We start from the raw sequence: 21,054 nt of genomic DNA on the forward strand, positions 1-21,054 counted from the left end.
TCATAAAAGACAGTTATTTCTGAATGTTGAATTTTTAATACATGAAGAATCACAATATTATAATATTGTGATATCTTGTCATAATATTGATATTCGTATTGTTACAAAAACTATTGCGATTCACCGGTGCATTGGTGTATCGTTGCAGCACTAATGGGATAATTTATGAGGGCAATTTTCTCTAAAATTATGAGGGCTTACCCTTAAGTAGGGTAACTAAAAATCAGGTTGTTTCTAAGGGGGCATCACATCAATAGATGATCTTTTTTATAGAGTAAATTTTGATTTGTGCATTGCTTGAGACTCAAACTGAATTGCCCAGTGTTTCTTCCAGAGTGCGCTATTGCAGGAATCCCGCGTTACAATCAGAGATGGCCCCCAGAAAAATGAAAAAAGGGCCAATTTGGCCCTTTCCTTTTACAAGACTGCAGGCTTAACACAGGCATAATATTTTAAAAGCCATCCCAGGGCTCGAAATTGTGATCTATATGATCGCCAATGTAACAAGCAGTTCATCCTTGGCGACGAAAAATTCTGGTTTAGTTGCCATATTATGGCATAATGGCGACTACATTTCTCTGTGTTGACGATCAGTAACGGTTATTTTGTCACACATTATGTCCTTCTAAAAAAATCATATTGAAAGATCTTTGCTTCTAAAACATTCAGCATAAGAAAAGAAGTCAATCCGTCCTTTTGCTTTGCTGTATTGATTCTCTCATATCGGAACACTTTCAAATGGCTGACCGTCTGTGAAATCGCCCTATAGTGCATTGCAAGCCCTTGATCATTGACTACGTCATGTATGCCTAAGAATTGTTCTCTTGTAATGCACGGATCCTTCATACTAGTATCTGATTCAAAAGAAACTTTATTGAGTAGAAACCTTTCAAAAAGCACTTACTATTAAATTTTGTCATAGATCCTAATAAACTGCTTTATTTTCCTTGGTACCCTGATGCATTTTTTCCTTCTGTAGCTTTCAATTTTAGTGGCCCCTTTCCTAAAAAATTGGCCCCTAAAAAAAATCTTCAGGGGCCACTTTGGCCCTCAAGTTAAATTTTCTGGCTGAAACACTGATTGCCATTGATAATTGTATCAAAAAAGTATCAATATTTTATTAAAACATAAAATAAAGCAGTTTATTAGGATCTATGATAAAATTTAATAGTAAGTGCTTATTAAACATAAACAGGAACATTGTGCCTATATTAGATCAGTACGCCAACTATATAATCGGACAACACAAACTTTTTAGTCTTATATTAAGGACTGGGAGCAGAATAACCTCCTTGCAAGAGCTACTTGTTTGTCAGTGGCCTAAAGGGATAGAAATATCGAGTTTTTACAATTTCATAATATATTATATTGTTCAGTCAGTATTAGTTTAAAGGTTCTATGTTATATGCTTGGCATTTTTAGGCTGAATTTGAAAGACTCTGTCAGGAGATCATTGAGCGTATATCAACAATTCAGTTTGTACAACACTGTCAATTGACGAGTGGAGGTCATCTTCTACTGACTCTAAAAAAGACTGATGTTACCAGAGCTGCACTTCACAATGTTATAAGTAAAGCAGACCAGTATGGAAAATCAATTGGACAAAACTCTCAGGGTGTGCTATTGAATCCTTCTGTGTTATTAAGTTCACTTGATAAGGATCAAGATCATTTAAGTCTTGATCATCTAAGAACAGCCCTTATTTGTGAACACACCAAGCAGCTTCTAAATGCTAATAGGTATGTTGTGTTTTAATAACTACTTGTCATGTGCTAATTTATTATAAACATTATATATACAGTGGGTCTTCATTTCAGCTTATTTCGGTACTCAATATAATTGTGTAGTGCAATGTACATTAATAATATAACAGGGATTAAATCTGAGGGTGGACATTAGACAAATTGATCATCCATAAAACCCTTTTTGCTCAGTTACTTTTAGGATATCAATTATCTGTTCTCTTTCATTAAATAGATACAGCTGACTATCCGTATGCCCAATTTTTACCTCTTGACCCAGACCTGGTATTAGTAAATAACTTACCGTAAAATTGCTTGGTAATAGTATATTGACCAGTTAATAATATGAAAGGCAGTATTTATAGTGAAACACAGAAATATTTATTTAGGAATAATTTTAGATACTCTTTCTCTTTCTCTCTCTGAGTAATCGGTTAGAATCTGAATACAAGACAGTTATCCATGACTGTGTTTTAAAATAGGATATATTGCTGATTCTTCCACTCATCAGTGATATATTTTCCCAACAGTTCATTTGTTTTGTAACAGATTACTTACATTGTATCCTTGTCAAAGGGTGCAGATGTTTATAAATTTGAAGCATTCTCTAATTTGGTTTGTAGGGCTGAGGTGAAATCAATTCCAGGCAGCACAGACCAAACTGTACATGAATTTGAACTCAGAAACAATCAAAATATGCAAGAAACATGTCATCTCTTTTCTACATCATGTTGCACTCCAACTAAAACCAATATGTGGACAGATAAAGAACTTGATGAAAATGCTAAAGAACTTCACAAACTCTTAAAAAGCTGCAAATATGTGAAACAAAGTCATGAGTCAGCAGTCTCAATAAATATTGAGACTAGAGATCAAGTTGCAAACAATGTACTGAATTGTAATTGTGATTGTGAAGATAATTCAAGCTGTCAAGACTCTGATTTGAATGTTGATGGAATTATTTTGGATGGGGAGGAGTTTGTTAAAGATAATACACAGTTTGAAGGTGAGGAACACATTCATAATACAATCCAGTAGCATGCGATTTTAGTTTTGTTCTTAAAATATATTACCTTTGAATATGTCTAGAATTATCAAGGGTTATAAAGGATCATATTTCATCCATTCAAAATGATCTTGGATGGCTCACCATTGAAGAACTTCTGAACTTACGTGACGTTACTATGATTTATAAATATATTTTCTAGCCCCAACCTCTTTATCTACTACCCTCTTCAAACGCTCTGAAACTCATTCATATAACACCAGAAATAAAGACCATCTCAGTTTACCTATATGTAGGACATCAGCAGTGCAACATGGCTTCCATTATACAGTGTAGGGCACTTAAAACTTGGAATAATCTTTCTGTTGCAACTAAGAACTTGCACTCAGTTCTGCATTTCAAGAAGAGTGCGGGAAGTGAAATGTGGCAAGTAAGATGCATGTAGATTTAAGTAGGATGTAGTGATAATCTAATAGGTTTACTCAAGTTTAAAGTTTTATAAGTCATCCATCACATGTTTTTAATATGAATGTTATTAGACATTTTGAATTTATCTTACATTGTATTTCCTTTTTACTTCATGTAAATAAATTCTGAAAAACCCTTTTGGGAGAATCAATAAAATGTATTATATTGTAAGCACATGATAAACATGCAATATTAGCTCACAAATCCTGTGAATAGCATGTTAATCTTTTTCCTGAAATTATATGCCGATTTGCTAGTTTGATTTTTTTTATTTTTCTGAGGTTTGACAGCTGTTGGAAGTCGATCAAAAGGTATGGAATTTCTTTCTTGTCACAATCAAGAGTAAAGTACTGTAAACATTTTATTTGTAGTACTGGGAAACCAGCTGCTCATTACAGTGTGTTATGGTCAAATCTTTGTTAATGTCCCTGTTCTGTGTGAGTTCACTTTGATGTGTAACCAATAGAAAGATGCCATGATGCAGGTCATACTGTGATAAGACTAGACAGTCGTTCGCCACACTTGACACAATAAAACATTCAAGGATCTCACCTGATCTATAGCTGTAGGTGCCAAACATATAATTTGACAGGATTGTAACATAATTAGGTAGAACAACAAACTGTTTCCGAGGTTTGCATGTCACACTCCATGAACTGCATTTAACTGCTTGTGCTGTAAAACTTTCTCAAAAGGTTTTGCCAACAATGCCAACTATTTAATTTTCAATGGCCCACATTTTTTCTAGTTACCCTGTCAACTTCACTTCTTAAAGATGTGGCAAAGCTGGATTTAGCTGGAAAAAATGTAAGGTAGTTTCACATTTGTTGGGAATGGGATCAAGACATATTTTTTAATTTATTGTCTACCTGTCTCATCAGTCTCATGTATTCGGGTTAAAAACTTTGATCTTAAGACTTCTCATGCCTAGTAATCAATGTCTCATGCCTAACTGACATTTTTGGAACTATTACAGCCTTAATGGCACACTTTTGTAAAAAATTAATAATATAGAAACTCAAGCCAATACAAGTAAAGGATAGTGCACTTTCCTCAATTCCCTAATTTCAAGCTGGCAATGTTGTTATGTTTTGCAAAACATATCCTGGAACTAAGACAAAGATATCTGAGGAAATCTTTGAAGTATCCTTGAAAATCTTTTGGATCTCCAGAATAAACATTTCAAAGCTGTGGCTCCAGAAATGTTAGCAGGTCTATTGTTGTACTATGACATTACTTAACTGTCCCACCATTATTTCCATGTCATCAGGCAGCAAATGCAGATATGGTGCTCCATGTTACAAGCTGTAGAAGAAAATTTATTCAACAGCAAATCAGCAATGTGTGGCTTATGATATCTACAAGTCTGCTGACTAGGAAACAGGCATGTGCACACATACCAAATTGTGTTATAGAAGTGTGTAGATTGGGGTTTTAAGGGTATCTCAAATGACGATTCAAAGGTGTCTCTTATACAAGGAAACGTTTCATGAAAAAACAGATACAAAGCCAATACTGATAAAATGGGAGGAAGTGATAGACTGTGCTCTGGCTGTTGGACTTGTACTATGCAAACTAATGTTGTATTTGTAGTTCTTAACTGTAAGGTAACTTACTGGGAACAGTGCAGTGTTAAGTGTTTTTAACTTACCTAGCTAAATTTACTGGGTTTTTTTATCAACACACGACAAAGCACTACTGAAGCTACTTACAAATTTTACTGGTTGTCTGTTTATGAGTCCATTAGTGCATTAGATCCTTTGTCAAACAATCCCATGAGCTTTGTAGTTTTGAAAACTATCAATTTAAATTAAAGGTTGACTGATTGATTGATTCATACATGTATAATCTGCCTGGTCTTAACTACAAATGAAAAATAAATACTGAGTGGTTATCATGTCTAGTAACATCATTTTGAACTTACAGTATATCATTGTTATTTTTGGTAAATATTTGCTGTGACCCTGAAAGATTTTTGGATACTAACTATCTAACCTAAAACAGGCACAAGCACGCATGGTTTGCTTAGTAACTACTTTTGCAGAAAAAACCGCACAAATTTTCTTCTCAAGCAGTACTTACTTTCAATGAAAAATTCTGACATTTGTTTTCTAACTAACATTGGCTATTTTGTTTGTTGACATACAGTTTTACCTGACACATGGTTTGGTATCAGTGTATAATGGCACAGAAAAAATCCAAGAACATCTTGATGCCATGGATCTTCTAAGGTGCAGAGGGTTTATTTCTTTAGCATAGCATCATAGCATGATATAATTGGACTCCAGTTTGAAAATGTGAATTCTCCTAAGCTTACAGCTTGATTTATAAAAGTCTCTTAAAACTACATGTAGCTGGGATGATTTTAACACATCAGGACAATTTCCATTTAATGATACAGTTGAATCTCTATTAAGCGGTCACCCCTTATTAAGCAGCCAGTTACTGAAGTCACAAAATTGTCAGTAAAATACTGTAAAAAAACCTATTAATAAGCCACCGCTATTACAGTGTAGGTGGCCATGGCCACCTTTTGGTCATCCCGATGAGGGGTTCTATTCTCCTTACCCCTATTGAGCAGCCAACCATAATTTAACTCACATATCGTAAAATCCCATGTTAAAGCCCCCCTTCCCTGAATAAAAGCCCTTCTATTTGCTAACAAAGGTATTATTCTGGATATAAGTTCTGCCGGGTATAAGCCCATCTAATGTATAAGTGCATTCCCTTTGCATTTCTTTACAAAGATTAAAATTTTTAATTGAAAGTTAGAGGCAGATAGGGTAATAATAGGGTAATAAGGTAATAGCTTTAAATATAATGGTATGTTAGCTTTAATTCATTTCTCTGATACGTTTTATCTCGTTTTCCAAGCCCCCCTGTTTATAAGCCCACCCAAAACCCCTTATGAAGTTATATAAGCCCAGGACTTTAATGTGGGATTTTATGGTACAGTTGAAAGTTACAATGGTTGTTTATTTATATTTTTTGATAGCATACGTAAAAAACAGCTAAGAGAATCTTACATTCTGAAATATGGAGATAAAGTAGAAGGTATGAAATTAAATCAAAGTTTGATTGATATGTCACACTCAAACCCATGTACCGGTAGATGTTATTGCTTTTACTTATGTAAACAGACTGTAGGAAATTTCTCATAAGCTTACAAATACCATGGGCTTGTCTCTCGAAACCTTTTGTGTGAACTGTTTGGCGCAGTGGTGAGAGCGCTCACCTCCCACCAATGTGGCCTGGGTTCAATTTCGGCTTGGTGCCACATGTGGGTTGAGTTTGTTGTTGGTTCTCGCCTTGTTCCGAGGGTTTTTCTCCGGGTTCTCTAACTTCTCTGGTTTTCCTCCCTCCACAAAACCCAGGAGAGCGGACCTGCATGAAAACCAGCTAAGGCTGATGTGGCTTCTCTCTAAATATTGTTATTTATTTAATTTTATTATTTCTTGGAGACTTGTCCCCTTACCATAAATCCTTGAATTAGCACCGGGGGTGCTTCTTTCAAATTTAGGAGAAGACATGGGGTGCTTATTCGAGGGGGGCAATTAATCAAGGGCGTGCACTTATTTAGTTTTTCCCAAATCGTAGCCTGACATGATCATTTTTTTAATACATCATCTGGACGTAAACAACAACATAAGCTGTTTAGCGACACAAAAAGCTGATCCTAAAGTTTAAATCGTGACACGGTTAGAAATTCACGTGGTCACAAACTGAAGCAATGAACAATATCCTTTGCTGTCTCATTACTCATCCACAAAATGGGGGGGAGGGGGGTGCTTAATTTAAATTTTGGCCAGTTGGAGGGGGGCTTATTCGAAGGGGGCGCTTATTTGAGGGGGGCGCTAATTTGTGGATTTGCGGTATGTGTGCCAACCTTTTAATGACATCAGATAGATTCATAGTGTACATGTACAAGCACTGGAAGAAATATTGCACATGGTGTATCTGTTTTCCATTATCTATTCCCAGGTCGTGGCTGGGACATATCAATCAGGGAAATGGCAATAGCTGTTATCAAACTAGAAATTCTCTCTGCAGCTCCTAACAGTGAAGTGAGTATCATGGGGTTGCAGCTTGTAATGAACATTGAAAATGTAACCAGTGAGTATAAACTTCCTAATCCTGTAGAAAAGAGATCATATTAAATATTGTTACCATGGAGATTCTACAACTTCATGAAGCTTTATAAGAGTCTTTAAATTTTCAAAATAATAAAATTCGTATTATTTTGCATAATAAATTAATATAAAATTTATTTTTTCAGTGTGATGCGTGCACTGTGAAATACATGACAAGAGTAAAAAATAAATCTTCAACTAAGAATATTGGATCCTTTATATCTCAGTACTAACAAACCAACAAACCCTGAGAACTGACATCAAACGTTTACATGAGTCAATAAGATAAGCAAATTTTGATGCCTTTAATAAGTGCAGATTTTTGTCAAAATCAGTTAATATAATCTCTATTATTTATGTAACAGTTTTCAGATCACTGCAATTCTTATGTTTCTTATTTCACACATGTCACTCAGTGTCAATTGATTGAGAAAAAAAAGTTAATTGAATTTTCCTGCAATCTTGCATTTCTAGGTGAAAATTGACTCGCGTGAAACTTCAAGAGAATTCAGGCAGGCCACCTTTGTTTTGTACAATTGTGCAAGACTTGCTAAACTTTTTCAAAACTTTGAGGAAAATGTCCACAAAGGTGAGATAAACACTTCCTATAAAATTATAGTGATTCAGTTTCAAAGCCTAAAAATACCTGTTTCATTACAATATACTCAGTCCTTTTAGCTAACAGATGTAAATCTAAGTGAGTTTGAGCCAATATGCATTTCTCAAACTTTCAACAACAACAACTTCAGTATTAATGTGTCTCGGTTAAATAGACGAGGGTGAAACCCACTTTAAGAAACCTCTAGTCCACAAGCCCTACATGTACCACACCTTTATCTTCTATTAACAAATAAATAAACATTTTTTTTGTTATACAGGTATTTATCCAGCCCTCCCACCTGTAAATGATGTGGATTTTAATCTCTTGCATGATCAAGTGAGTTTTGTTTGATGAGAAATACATGCAATCATGTGGTGGAAACCTCTATGTTAATTAAGTGGACACCATCATATATGGATTACACTCCCTAAAATTTTCTGTTTCTCACCTTTGGAATTCCCTGCCAATAAATGTTATCAGGTCAAATTCTCTTTCAATCTTTATAAAACCCTTAAGAACTCTATGCTTGACAATTATACTTATTAATTAAAGCCTAGCACATGAAGAAGTACTTTTTATCTTCAAGAACTTCCTTTTACACTTTGTGTAACTGTATTCTATTAGGAGTATCCACTCTTATCTTTGCTATTTAGGTGATCCTAACTTACTCACTATTAAGTCATTGTTATTTTTATTCTTTATTTTTGATGTGATGATCTGTTTATAGTGTAATCTATGTACAAAAGTTACATGTAACTGAGCTGAGTTTAATAAATAAATAAATAAATTTGATTTGATTTGATTTGCCTCAAAAGAAACAGTTAGAGAAAGGTTTTTATTAATTAGCAGAAGTCCCACTATTTATTGTCAAAGATCAATACTGAGCAAAAGCCAGATCTGATAAAGGGAAACTTAAGATGCTAAAGATCTGTTAGTTGTTTTGGGTGATGTTCAAATTACTGTCAAATTGAAGAAAACCATAAGTCAAGTTAATAGACCAGTAAGATGAAGGCCAATAGACCCTATTCATAAATGGATGCCAATTTAACATTCTTTTGTATGCATTTAAATTAGCCCAACAAACCTAGTTTGAGAGTAAAAATTCTTTTGAATTATCAACTCAAAAATGAGGTTAGTTGGGCTAATTAATTTTTCATTGGCAGCCATTTTTGAATAGGGTCTATACTGTAACTTACATTAAGCCAAGAAGCCCTGAGTAATGATGGATTATTAAGCAATGGAGAAGACTGAGGTACATTTGAATGACAAACTATAAAGTCTATTACTAGTCTAATGTTCACTTGTCTCTATCCTTGTCAACAGGCAGAATGGGAGTTAACATTAAACTATATTGTGGCTTTTCCATCCATTGTAAGGGATGCTGTGCCAGCAACCATAGCCAAGTCACAAAATGTCACCATCCACACAAATAAGGTCAATTAACATCACTGTTCATGTTAGTCAATTGGTGCAGAAAAACAATAATTGTCTTCTTTTCACCTTCAAGTGTTAAATAACCAACTGTAAGACATAATGGCGGCTCCAGTTATACATTGTACCTCATTCACAGTAACTAAACCTGTTTCACAGGTGAATGTGAAGGTGATACAAATTAGCCCTGGTGGTAACATAATTTGGAAAGCTATAACCATATTCAGCCAAAGTATGTAACCTGTCAGAACAAACTTCTGCTTGTTCATTTGTTATGGGAACGTACATATAAACACAAGCACATGCATCTATTATGCTGTGAACAATTTTGACAGAACCATTGTTTAACAAATAATATTATGTTTCTCTACAATCTTTTGGTTGATATCTGCATTGTCGTTTTTATCTGTAATTTACTGTTTTGTGTTCAACCTCTTTTAGATCTGTTGTTTCCTGTTCAACTTGAGTCACAAATTTAGTGCATATTATGGACGAGTGCACATTCTTGGAGTGAGTAATTTAATGGACTGTAAGACTATATTGATATCATTCCTGCTCTAATTTGACTTGCAGTGGAAGTGTACAAGTTAGGCACCAGTAATACATTCGGACTGTGAAAGAAACTAACAAAAATTAAGGACAGTTTTGACAAATACTTTTCCTGAGCTTGAATTCTCTTCTGGTGTTACCCCATCCCTTCCCTGGGTAGATTTCCCTTGAAACTTTGTCACTCCCTCTCCTGGCTCTGCTGGCAAAACAAAGCACTCTTATGTAAAATGATGCCAGCTACTCAGGCTACTACATTGTACTTTACAAGCGCTTGTCAAGTTTCTTCATCACCTGGAGAGGGAGAGCCCTGTATGAGATGCAAACGAGTGGCATTGCTTTTCCTTTGCTCCCATGTCAATGTTTTTGAAACAGTGTTGTTTCTTTTCTTTATTTTTTTTCAATAAGGTTATTTGTAACCACTATCTGCAGAATGAACTACATGTTCTTGATTCTCCAAGAATCAACTCACTAACACTTACTTGGTATTTGTATTTTTCTTTCATAAATTTCAAGGAGTCAAAGCAACATCTTTTCCCCACAATGTTTGCAAGACTCTATCTAATGAAAACTCTTCAACAGGTCAGCAGCTTTCAGTGCCAGGCTGTTAAATTTGTTATCCCTACTGATTGCCTTATTTAATTTTGATGTTAGTTTCCCGAAGCTACTCAGATGACTTTTTTAGATTGTATTTGTGTTATTTAGATTATTTGATTTGTAGTTTAGATGGGTCAGGGAAGGGTTTTTTCAGGATATTTTTTAGGGGGTTGGGTGTGGGTGTATTAACCAAGTAGGGGACTTGTGTCCTATTGTTAAGCACCTGTACTTGTGCAAATCCATAAATAAATAAATAAATAAATAAATAAATAAATAAATAAATAAATAAATAAATAAATAAATAAATATTTGCTTGACAATGTGTCGATTACTGTAAGGAGAAGTTAAATGTTTATTACATGGCTACAATTTTCTGGGAATTGTGGTTGGATGGATCTGTAGTTGAGAAGTACAGAAACATAGTTACAAGTTGTTATACAAAGTCAGGAATAGGCCATTTTACAGTTGTGTGCTTAGTTACCTGGCCATGGATGCAAGCGAGGCTGGAGGTGACCTTGCTTTGATACAGATCTCTCTGCTTTTCTCATTTAAATGTCAGCTAGTTAGCATAAGAATAACTTGATTTACACAACAAAAGCAGTAAGGTCTGTATCAAAACAAGGTCACCTCCAGCGTTGCTGCCATTCAAAGGCCAAGTCACTAGGTAGACAACTGTAAAATAGTCTATTTCAAACTGCTGCGGACTTTTTCAGTTTATTTCAGGGCTTCTCCAAATTCTGTGACAAAGTTAGCTGATAATGCCAAGAAATTGGGTTTCTTTGTTTGTAGCAGAGATGCATCTTTTTTTCTCTCTCTCTTTTAGCATAAATGAATACAGAAAAAGACAGGTAGTTAGAGAAAGCCTGGGATTTCAAACAATCTTGAGCATTCTAATGTATCTCAGGACTTTCCAATTTTCCCTGGCCAGTGGTTTCATGTTACCAGAAAGGCTACCCTCTGTGCCATAGAAGCCTCTGAACTACCTACAAACACTTTAGAAATGAGGCAGACAAAGTATGAGACAAGTATTTAACTTTTTGTTTAATTTACAGACTAAATTAAGTGTTCTGATTGCAGATATTTTTTATTGCAGATATTTCTGAACAGTCTAAACCTCTTGAATGTCAGTTCTCTGACGCAGATGTAAAGTAAGAGTTACACAGAGTGCTGTGTTGTCATTTAATGTAAATTGTTTTTAAAAAACGTATACCGAAACCTGAGATGAAGTTAAAAGAATAGAAGGGTTTAATAGACCATTTTACAGTTGTCTGTTCAGTGACCTGGCCTTTGAATGGCAGCAAAGCTGCAGGTGACCTTGTTTTGATACAGACCTCACTGTTTTTGTTGTGTAAATCAAGTTGTTCTTATGCTAACTAGTTGACATTTAAATGAGAAAAGCAGAGAGGTCTGTATCAAAGCAAGGTCAGCTCCAGCCTCGCTTGCAATCAAGGCCAGGTAACTAAGAACGTAACTGTAAAATGGCCTATTTCCATTAAATTTCACACATAAATCAAACATGAAAAGATGTCTTTATTTGTAATAGGACATTAGCTCTGATATTGAAGACTCTTTCTCAGCCATAATTTTTGTCTGATTGGATGTGTTGTGAGATGACGTTTACATATATTGCTTGCTTGGGGTGACGTCATTCATATCAGTGACGTGGAAGAGGCTAGGTTCCCCAGTGGGCCATCTTATTACTGATTGGTTGATTACGAAAGTACTCCGAATCAAGGAATGTTTTGATAGCGGGGATTTCCTGAAATTAGATAGAAAAACTATTTTTTTTCATATGCGAGACAAAGAACAGTTAAACATTACACGACATCCCTAAAAGTGCTAGACTGTGATAATTTTCGATAAGATGTAAAAATGTGTAGATCTCATACAAAGGGATAATAAGTTGTGCACACCTCGGCTGCCAAAGCGCCAAATACATTTTTCTGATTAGTTGGGAAGTAGTGCGATAAACGGTGAGAGAATACATGAGTAATACCCCCCCGCCCGTTTTTTTTCCGCTGTTTTCGTGCCGCTCCGGGTATTACTCAACGCCCAGAACAGGTTATAAACCAACCAATCATTGTCCTTGCACCATATTTGGGTTAGTTTTTCTTGCAATCGAAAAACAGGATTTTGGAACCATGTTGTCTTGTTACAAGATTTCACTTATCAACTATTGCGAGTTCATCTTGCTTACCTCAATTCTTGCCATGAAGTCCGTTATGTTTTGAAAAGGGTCAAGAGTTAAAGGTTCAAAGGTTCGCAGTTGATCCAAGAATTCATACATCATAAAGTCGGCGAAACTTAGCTATGAAACAACGAAAGCAACCTTCAATAAATGTTTTTTTTTACAGATATCAATGTCGAAGAATATTGTGTAAAAGACTCTTTTGAGTTCGCAGGTTCAAGTCCCGCTCTGACCACTAATCTGGAGTTGTTTTTCTCGGTAGACTCTAGTTCAGCTTCTCAATCATGCTTATAAAAAAAACAAAAACATTAGATTTACATTTAATTGAACGATTTGTTTATATCAGTTTAAGTGGCATGCCCGAGAACCAGCTGGCTATAGCTAAGCTCTACATTCATTTTTGTTGTACAACATATAACGAAAGCCTCACCCTACCCCTCCTCTCTTCTCGCTTGTTTCCTCACCCCTCCTATTTTGCTTGGCTATTGCTTTTAATTGAATGAGTACTGAGAGATTTTTCATTTAAAACACATTCGTACATCATGCACCTCAAGGGAAGCAAAGTTGTCGGAGCGGCGACGGTCACTTCTTTGGAGAGAGATCTGTGATACACTAAAATTGACAAAGTTGGACGCTTTTGATTGGGTTAATGACCGTAGACGATTTATACTTACATGTTCTCCAGTGAAATAAGGATAAGTACCAAGGAAGTCAGAATGACGCCGAAAGAAGCTGTTGCAAGAATTCAGATAATCAGCTCTACCTCCTTCCTAATCACAAACAAAGTTAAAATAAAGATGTCAAAAAATGCTGTTTTGGATGTAAACCACAAAACTTGCACTCACAAAGTCTGGGCTGAAGTAAGTGAATTTCATGAATCCAGCGATGAAGTCCGTGGCCTGTAGCGGGAGAAAGAAGTCAAAAAATAGTCGGTCAGCTTGGATGGGTGCATATAAATTATGCTGAAAATGGGTTGGGCGGGGTTAAGATGTGACTTACGAAAGCGCGACATAAAAAAAGTAGTAATAATACAGTCTTCCGGCTTTCTGACCCACAAAAGTAGATTAATTTGATCAATTAAGCCAAACAAACTGAAACTATAAGGTGATACCTCGCCTTCAATGACATCCGCTCTCATCATTTCCTCCTCTGTGGTTCCACCTGAGAGGAGGATCGAAAATTATTTTTTCATTTTACCAATCGACACACTTTTTACTTCTTTCAGTTCTGTGCACATCAAGATGGTAACCATAATTATATTTAAAATACTCAACTCTACTTATAGAGGGTAACACAGACCAGCAGATATACTGAAAAACTATAAGCCACACAAAGTTCAATTATCCCCTTTCATGTGAAAACTTGCTAGCGGGGCAGGAGTAAAGAGAGGGGGATTTGGGTGCAAACGCTAAGCAGCCGCTTTCAATTCACCCCTGGATCGATCGGACTTGCCGATTTTCACTCAAATTCTCCTCTCCTCCCTTTTCTACGCCTGCTATGCAGTACTATGTAACTGTCCTCTACGCGTCAAGCCTGTTTTAGGTAATTGATCCGTAAGCAAAGCAAGTTAAGTGCTGTGAGGCAGCAAGCTCAGTTTCGTCTAAGCAGACACTCGCGGGGATTTCCACATTGCGCGGAATGCAGGTGTTAAGAGAACGAAGGAAAACGAATCTGAGTATCAGTAGCCTGCCTCGCAGTCGTCCATGCTGCCCTCCACTATCTCAATATATCTACGGCTTCGTCTCGAGCGTGAAGGTTTCACGCGGCTGCCGCACACTCGCAAAGGGAACAAGTACTAGCATGCTTTCCCGACTATTTAAAAAATCTCCCTTGGGGGCTCTATGGAAAAGAAAAGGAAGTTACTCTGATGCAACGGATGGCGATATAAACCAAGTCTGGATTTGGAGTTATCTGTAAGATTCCAAATTAATCAAAGTAATGAACTTACACAGATCGTGCTTGCGTGCGATGTGTCGCATAATCTGAGAAGACAAAACATATCAGTAAAGTTTGCTATTTCACAGATTTCTTCAGTACTATAATGTAGCCACACTTGTGCCAGGTGATCGCTTAGTTGGGAAGTCGATATTACTTGAGCTCGAGGAATTAACGGCGAGTGAAGAGAGCGCAAGGGTCCCTTGGTTGTAATTTTTGGCAGTATTAGAAGACCGTGATGGACATAAGCAACTTTGATTTTCCAGTCAGTCAATATTCTAATATATAATAACTTACACGTACATGGTGGCTTCTTATTCATGAATTGTTGCAAAAAAAAAAAAGAAAGAAAAAAAAAAAAGAAAAAAAGAAAAAAAAACTGCGGCGGATGTGTTTCTGACGGGAATGGATGTCTTATTTTTCTGGAAAATTATACATGTAAGAGTTTTATTAGCTACTTTCCATGTATTTACCGCCATGGTCTGTGTCAGTTTCACATCTCCATCGATAAAGTAAGGCAACTGAAAAATAAAAGATCTCGAAATAAACTCACTCCCCATTGTAATAACCCCAGGACCAGAAGATCGTGCTTTAAATAAACGCACCAGGCCCCGGTTAGTCGAGCCCCCGGGGGGACTCCCATATAAAAAGGTCGGGGTGCCCGTCGGAAATTTTGAAACAAAAAAGCCCTAAGAGGTACAAAGATCTTGCCTTGTGGGCATGGCTTGAAATTTCTTTTCCCCCTTAGAGGTGCCTATGCTAAAACGAGAAATTATCTCCTGCTCAACACCCTAAAAGATAACGTAAAAGCTCCAACCGTGGACCTTTTGAAGCTACACACCCTAAGAGATAGCAAAACCGATTTTTAACGCCTAAAAGGCACGGCGAACAAACCCGTCTTTTTATATTTGAGTTCTCCTCCCCCTTCCCCCGTGTTCGAGGCTGCTGCGCGCATTTCAGGTCGAACATTTTGTAGAAGAACTTGAACCACCACCAGGCCCGCGTTGTTCGAAAGGTGGATAACACTATCCACCGGATAAATCAGTATCCAGCGGGCGGATAGCGTGGTTTGTTAAGCTAACACGTATCCACTGGACAGCGATTTATCCGGTGGATAACGTTATCCAGCGTTCGAGCAACTGGGGCCCGCAAGAGGCCGCGTACTTAAGATCAAATGTTCTTTTTTCCTTCCTTCCGACGCCATGGAAAACAGAACTTCTGATCCTAGGTTACCCTCATGGTTGTGATTGATCTATTTGGCCATCTTCACGATCTATGACAACTCCGCGACACTGACAAACCGGCCAAGTTTGCACGTCTTAGTTCTGAATGCGTTAAGTTTTGCTGGTTAGAGAATAATCGAAGTTGATGACAATCTATTCTCTTTTTTTATATATTCTGGTAATTTAGTTTAGAGTCAGTTTAATATTTCCTTTTAATTGACGCGATGGGAAAATTAACATAAAGATATTTTGAAAAAGAGGAAAGAAAGTCAGTGTACTTACGTTTGGGAACGGTAAACCTAATGTTTCTTTAACGGACAACCAGCAGCTCTTGTCGTACCCAGGAGCTAAAGATTTTTGACATGAGATTTCTGTCAGCTCGGTACTTAATGTGACATTTATTACGTTGTAGCGAAGATGATTTAAAAAGAACTCAGTCAAAATTTGTCAAGAATATTTGTAGGAGGGGAGAGGAACGGTTAAGGAAGGAGGGAGAAACGATCGAAAAAGTATTTTACGATAACTGCAGAAATTCTCGAGCGCTCATTGGCTAATTTTATTGTCAATAAGCGGACAGACACATGAATTTATAATTTATGCGATGCGTCAACGGGCGAAAGCGGACGATTTGACAATTTGTTATCGTAAAAAACAAATTAATGTCAGTTTTTAATGCGTCTGTCCTGTTATTGACGATGAATTCCGTCATAATATTGTCAAAGCAGTCTGCGGATCCATTCGGCTATCGCCCCGTGGATCCACAGCTACTTTGACAATGTTATGACGAAATTCACGATCAATAACAGGACGGACACATGAAAAACGGACGTCAATTTGTTAAAGGGAGAAGCGAGGTCAAAAAAATAAGCGAGATAAGATATTTCAAGGCCCGTTCCTCTCCTCGGCCTTTTGTTGAGAAACGATCACCTTGGAGTGTTTTTTTCGTCGGTTGTGATTGGCCAGTTGAACTATCTCTTGCAGTTCCTCTTGTGCGTCCGTCCGTCTGTCCGTTCGTGTTTCCTTCAGTTCGTTGTTTTCTCAGTGTTTTCTTTTGTTTGTTTGTTTGTTTGGTCTGCTCGTTTCGTTCGTTCTTTTGCGGAATAATAACGGCTCTTTTGTTGCCACAGCTGTTGAAAGACTGGCTGGACCTGGAGCCAGATCCAAATGTAGGCAGCTGAAGGCAACATTGAAACTCATTGTTCAACTAAGGGTGCGTTCCTTTGGGGTGATCTGGATTAGGATCAGTGATCCAAGATCACTCGGAGCATGGTGCATCAAAGGAACACGGATTCATCGGTTCCTTTGATGAACTATGATCAAAGTGATCTTGGATCACTGATCCTGATCCAGATCACCCCAAAGGAACGTACCCTAAAAGGCCTTATGTGCTACCCAAGCTCAAAGAGGATTATGAATGTATGTGTCTATAGGCTGGTTTTCACTAGAGCATAAGCACAAGCATAAGCATAAGCACAAATGAAAACAGCTGCGTTACTACTGAAAACTGCACAAGACAAATAAGTGAGTTCGTTCTTCTTATGTTTCTGCTTATGCTTATGTTTATGTCGCGGCTGTTTTCACTTGTGCTTATGCTTATGCTTTAGTGAAAACCAGTCTTATGTTCTCTTGCTACTAATAAATCAATAACAGTTCTTTCTGACTTAATACAACAGGTTTTGTTCAAAGGAAGGACTTACCGTCCCCTGTCACGTAATCGCAATATTCGCACTCTGTTTCAGTGTAAGCCAACAGATAACGAATGGGTTGGGCAAGCTTCGAAAAACAGCAAAAATAAGACTCATTATTATATGGCTTATTCTTGTAGCCGATATACACTGTAACGCGCGTTCTGATTGGCTAATTGAAGGGCATTATTCTCCCGTAATGCACACGGGCCGATTGCGGGCTTGCATAAACAAAACAAAAAGCCATATAATAAACAACTTATTAACCTCGAACGTTCGGTCTTTACGGGAAAATCTCAAACCTCGATCTTGTCGTACGCTCGGTCAATACGGCAAGGTCTCGGTCTGAGATTTTCCCGTAAAGACCTAAATCTCAGCAGGGGTGGCTAATGGTCCTTCAAAAACTCTGGGTCTCGCAAAATTTTAGTCGAACTTCACGGGTCTCACAGTCTCATTTTGAAGCAGTTATGTGCGTCTCGCCGTCTCGATTTTTATGCGAAACTGTCTCGGAGTCTCAATTTTTTGCAAAGCTAAGGGTCTCCAAGTCCTGATTCGTTTGTTTACCTGTTTTTATTAATAACTTCTTTTCGTCACTTGATATTGAATTTCAATGAAGCAACTTACAAATTTCCGAGAAAAAGTTAATTCTAACTTCTCCTAAATTGTCTGAATTCCACAAAAAGCTACAAAACCTACCGAAACATCCGTTTTGGTGCCAGAAAAACAGTTATTTTGTCCTAGGATATCATAACGAAGTGTGTTATAATCGAATTTCCAGTTCCAGCCAGTTCGAAGAAGCTGGCTAGAAAGCTGTACAAGCTCATCATGTCTAGCTCTCAACTAAATCTAGGGCTTGAATTTTAAGAGTCTGAACGTCTCGCGCTCGCACTTAAAACTTTTAAGTCTTAGTCTCGCAATCTAAAAGTTAAAACGTCTCGTGCTAGAAAAGAAAAACGCTTGTCTCGCCGTCTCGTCTCGCATTTACCATTCGCCACCCCTAATAACCATACCCTATTCATGACCAAAATGGCCAAAATCGATACCCTCTTTATGATCAAAACGGATGAAAAACCATACCCCTTGTAGTCTCCTCCGCAGCCGTTTTTTGGGATGTCACGCAACGCTCCCCTTTCTTTGGGGGAGCGTTGCGTGACATCCCAAAAATAACGGCTGCGGAGGAGACTATACCCCTTGGGGCCGCACATACCCACATAGCCCAATAAAGGAGTACCCCACCCCGGGTTTGCGTTACATTGAATTTGGAATGTGCGTGTTTTTGAAACTAATTAGCAACATACGACATCTTCGAATACTCAGCGGCGGATAAGGGAGTAAGTCAAGCTTAAGAAATCTGGCTTGTGCTCCTTAATACAATCACGCTGCAGAAACCTATGGCAATGTTTTACTAAGTGGTTATTTGAAAAAAGGTTTGTTAAAGAGGTTCATTTACATTTTTCGAGACTGAAATTGGGCAAACCTGAATACAGAGAAAATTACATGAACTACATTGAGCTCATACTTTAGGACATGCGACCTCAATTTCAATTATTACAAATATCTAAAATTAGCAAATTTCTGTCAACTAAATGTGTTTGTAAATCCACAGGGCAAATACAAATGAATTTTCTAGAAGCGTCTTACCCCTCGCACATTCCAGTAGCCCAAAATAGGAGCCATTAGAGATGAAAATCTTGTTCGTATGACACTGTTGCAATCCACCCGCACAAAGACACTTCTTTCAGCTGTCGTTCATTTCGTCATCACCGCAGGGCACAGGTCACGGTATTTGTTTTTTACGCTATTTGAAGAATTGCTCTCAAGCCTTTAGATGAAATTCTGTCACGTTTTTTTAAAGAAATTCTATCCTCATTTGAAGAAATTTCACTTAATTACCGGGCTGCCTTAGGCCGGGGAGTTCTATGACGTTATTTGAGAGGGGTTTTCCACGCAAAATAGGAAATTATTGCCATTTTGTTAAGTATTTACGATAATCAATTTTTTAAAAAATAAATTACCTTATTATTCGTCTTATTAACCACAAACTGAGAAAACTAGACTGGACCTTATTCAGCAATGGACTCGAAGACAGCCAGTCTTAGAAAGACCCGGCAGGTGATCTCTCCACTACCGTTGGAATAGCTATAGGGGCTAAATCAAAGCGAGAGCCCAACTCTTATGTGTACCTTCTTTCCTTATCCACTTCCCAGGACAAATAGCAAAACGAGGATAAGATTCTTATAGCAAAAAGCTGCTCTTTATCAGCGTATCAAGACCGGCATAGCCCGCGAATACAGCCGCCTTTCATTCGCTCGAATGCGTGCCCGCTACGTACCCGCTACTCCCGCACGTAGTCCCGGGAGAGAATGAGAGGCGGCTGTATTCGCAGGCTAATCAGGACATAGAAACGAGTGGCCTTCCGGGCCGTACATGTTCAAGGTCCTATGTCTCCCTACGTCGTCTGTCAATAGCGCTAAAAAGCCTGGTTCTCATATGCACCGACATACCTGGGACAGGGCCTGGGACACCGTTACGGCATTTGTGAACATTTATCGCCGAATCATAATCTATCCTAGGCATTGACCGCCGGCTTGCCTAGCTGAGTTTAACTTCGCAGGCAAGCCAGCGGTTGTCGGCGATAAAAATATTTTATGTGAACATCATGTGGACCATCTGCGGACTCAGTGTATGACCTAACAACTCGATTTTTCCCACAATTCCTTACTTTACAGATGGAATGGTTGAAAATTGCCCCAATTCGATTTGCATTTCGCGCCAGTTTGGGTACGTCGGCCCGGGACGTCGGCGATCTATCGCATAATTATTAGAATACGCATCTTCATAATACAATATTGTCACATAATTCTACCTTATTTCATATTATTTTTATAATTCCTTGGTACGTTGATTTATTTCATTTTAATTTTAATGTAAATTATTTAGTAGTATTAGTACTGAAAAGCCCCCTTGGGGAGTGCTAATAAAATTTGTATTGTATTGTATGCACTGGAGACCCACTAGAACTGGTCGCCGAACGTTGTCACTACTTGCAACCGGCGACTGCGTCGCAGGTAGGTCGGCGGCATATGAGAATGTAGACTGCGAGTAGTCCCTTTTTCGCTTCGTCCGTCGTGCGTGTAGCGAAAGAAAACTGCCAGAAAAAAATAGCCGCGCGAAATCCTGGGGGCGAGGAGCCAGGGCTTCGCGTGGCCATTTTTTCTCGCGGTTTTCTCTCGCGTCATGCACGACGGACTAATCTACTCGTAGTCTAATGAGAACGAGGCTAAAGGCGCGAAACTCGGGTGGCGGCGCGCGTCGCACGCGAACTCACGCTGCTGGCAATGTATTGTGGTATTGAGCTATCTAAACGTTTACTTCGACCGCGAAAAATTAAAAATGTCTTTGAAAAACAGGTTAGTTTCTATTCTGAAACATCCTTTGTTGGAAATTTTCCGGTATTCTACCCAATACTGCCATTTCGTTTGTACATTAAGATAATTTTCTG

At 37.8% G+C, this 21,054-nt stretch overlaps 2 protein-coding genes across 5 annotated transcripts in view; one reads left to right on the forward strand and one right to left on the reverse strand.

The window, feature by feature from the left end:
* The window catches only part of LOC145502523 (DALR anticodon-binding domain-containing protein 3-like), a 90,303-nt gene that overhangs the window by 2,205 nt on the left and 67,044 nt on the right, over positions 1 to 21,054 (forward strand). For 2 of the 4 annotated variants that reach the window (XM_081481843.1, XM_081481842.1), the window contains exons 2-15: positions 1,423 to 1,739; positions 2,366 to 2,748; positions 3,498 to 3,527; positions 3,965 to 4,023; positions 4,487 to 4,600; positions 5,365 to 5,447; positions 6,212 to 6,270; positions 7,198 to 7,280; positions 7,821 to 7,935; positions 8,225 to 8,283; positions 9,271 to 9,381; positions 9,820 to 9,888; positions 10,441 to 10,506; positions 11,615 to 11,669. In XM_081481843.1, the coding sequence (XP_081337969.1) occupies positions 1,423 to 1,739; positions 2,366 to 2,748; positions 3,498 to 3,527; positions 3,965 to 4,023; positions 4,487 to 4,600; positions 5,365 to 5,447; positions 6,212 to 6,270; positions 7,198 to 7,280; positions 7,821 to 7,935; positions 8,225 to 8,283; positions 9,271 to 9,381; positions 9,820 to 9,888; positions 10,441 to 10,506; positions 11,615 to 11,668 (1,602 nt within the window). In that variant the 3' untranslated portion in view covers position 11,669. Of the gene's footprint in view, positions 1 to 1,422; positions 1,740 to 2,365; positions 2,749 to 3,497; positions 3,528 to 3,964; positions 4,024 to 4,486; positions 4,601 to 5,364; positions 5,448 to 6,211; positions 6,271 to 7,197; positions 7,281 to 7,820; positions 7,936 to 8,224; positions 8,284 to 9,270; positions 9,382 to 9,819; positions 9,889 to 10,440; positions 10,801 to 11,614; positions 11,729 to 21,054 lie in introns of those variants that run through there. The other 2 variants (XM_081481844.1, XM_081481841.1) reach the window with 2 other exon arrangements.
* Positions 12,189 to 20,933, reverse strand: LOC145502529 (glutathione S-transferase Mu 1-like). Its single transcript, XM_081481851.1, has 10 exons — positions 19,194 to 20,933; positions 17,565 to 17,640; positions 16,150 to 16,214; positions 15,118 to 15,165; positions 14,658 to 14,691; positions 13,821 to 13,870; positions 13,555 to 13,608; positions 13,384 to 13,479; positions 12,719 to 12,829; positions 12,189 to 12,280 (listed from the first exon to the last, which is right to left on the reverse strand). Exons 1-10 carry the CDS (start codon positions 19,227 to 19,229, stop codon positions 12,194 to 12,196), a joined length of 657 nt encoding a protein of 218 aa, XP_081337977.1. The 5' UTR covers positions 19,230 to 20,933; the 3' UTR covers positions 12,189 to 12,193.

Source organism: Orbicella franksi, chromosome 11 (assembly GCF_964199315.1).
Source record: "Orbicella franksi chromosome 11, jaOrbFran1.1, whole genome shotgun sequence".
NCBI classification, from domain to species: Eukaryota; Metazoa; Cnidaria; class Anthozoa; order Scleractinia; family Merulinidae; genus Orbicella; species Orbicella franksi.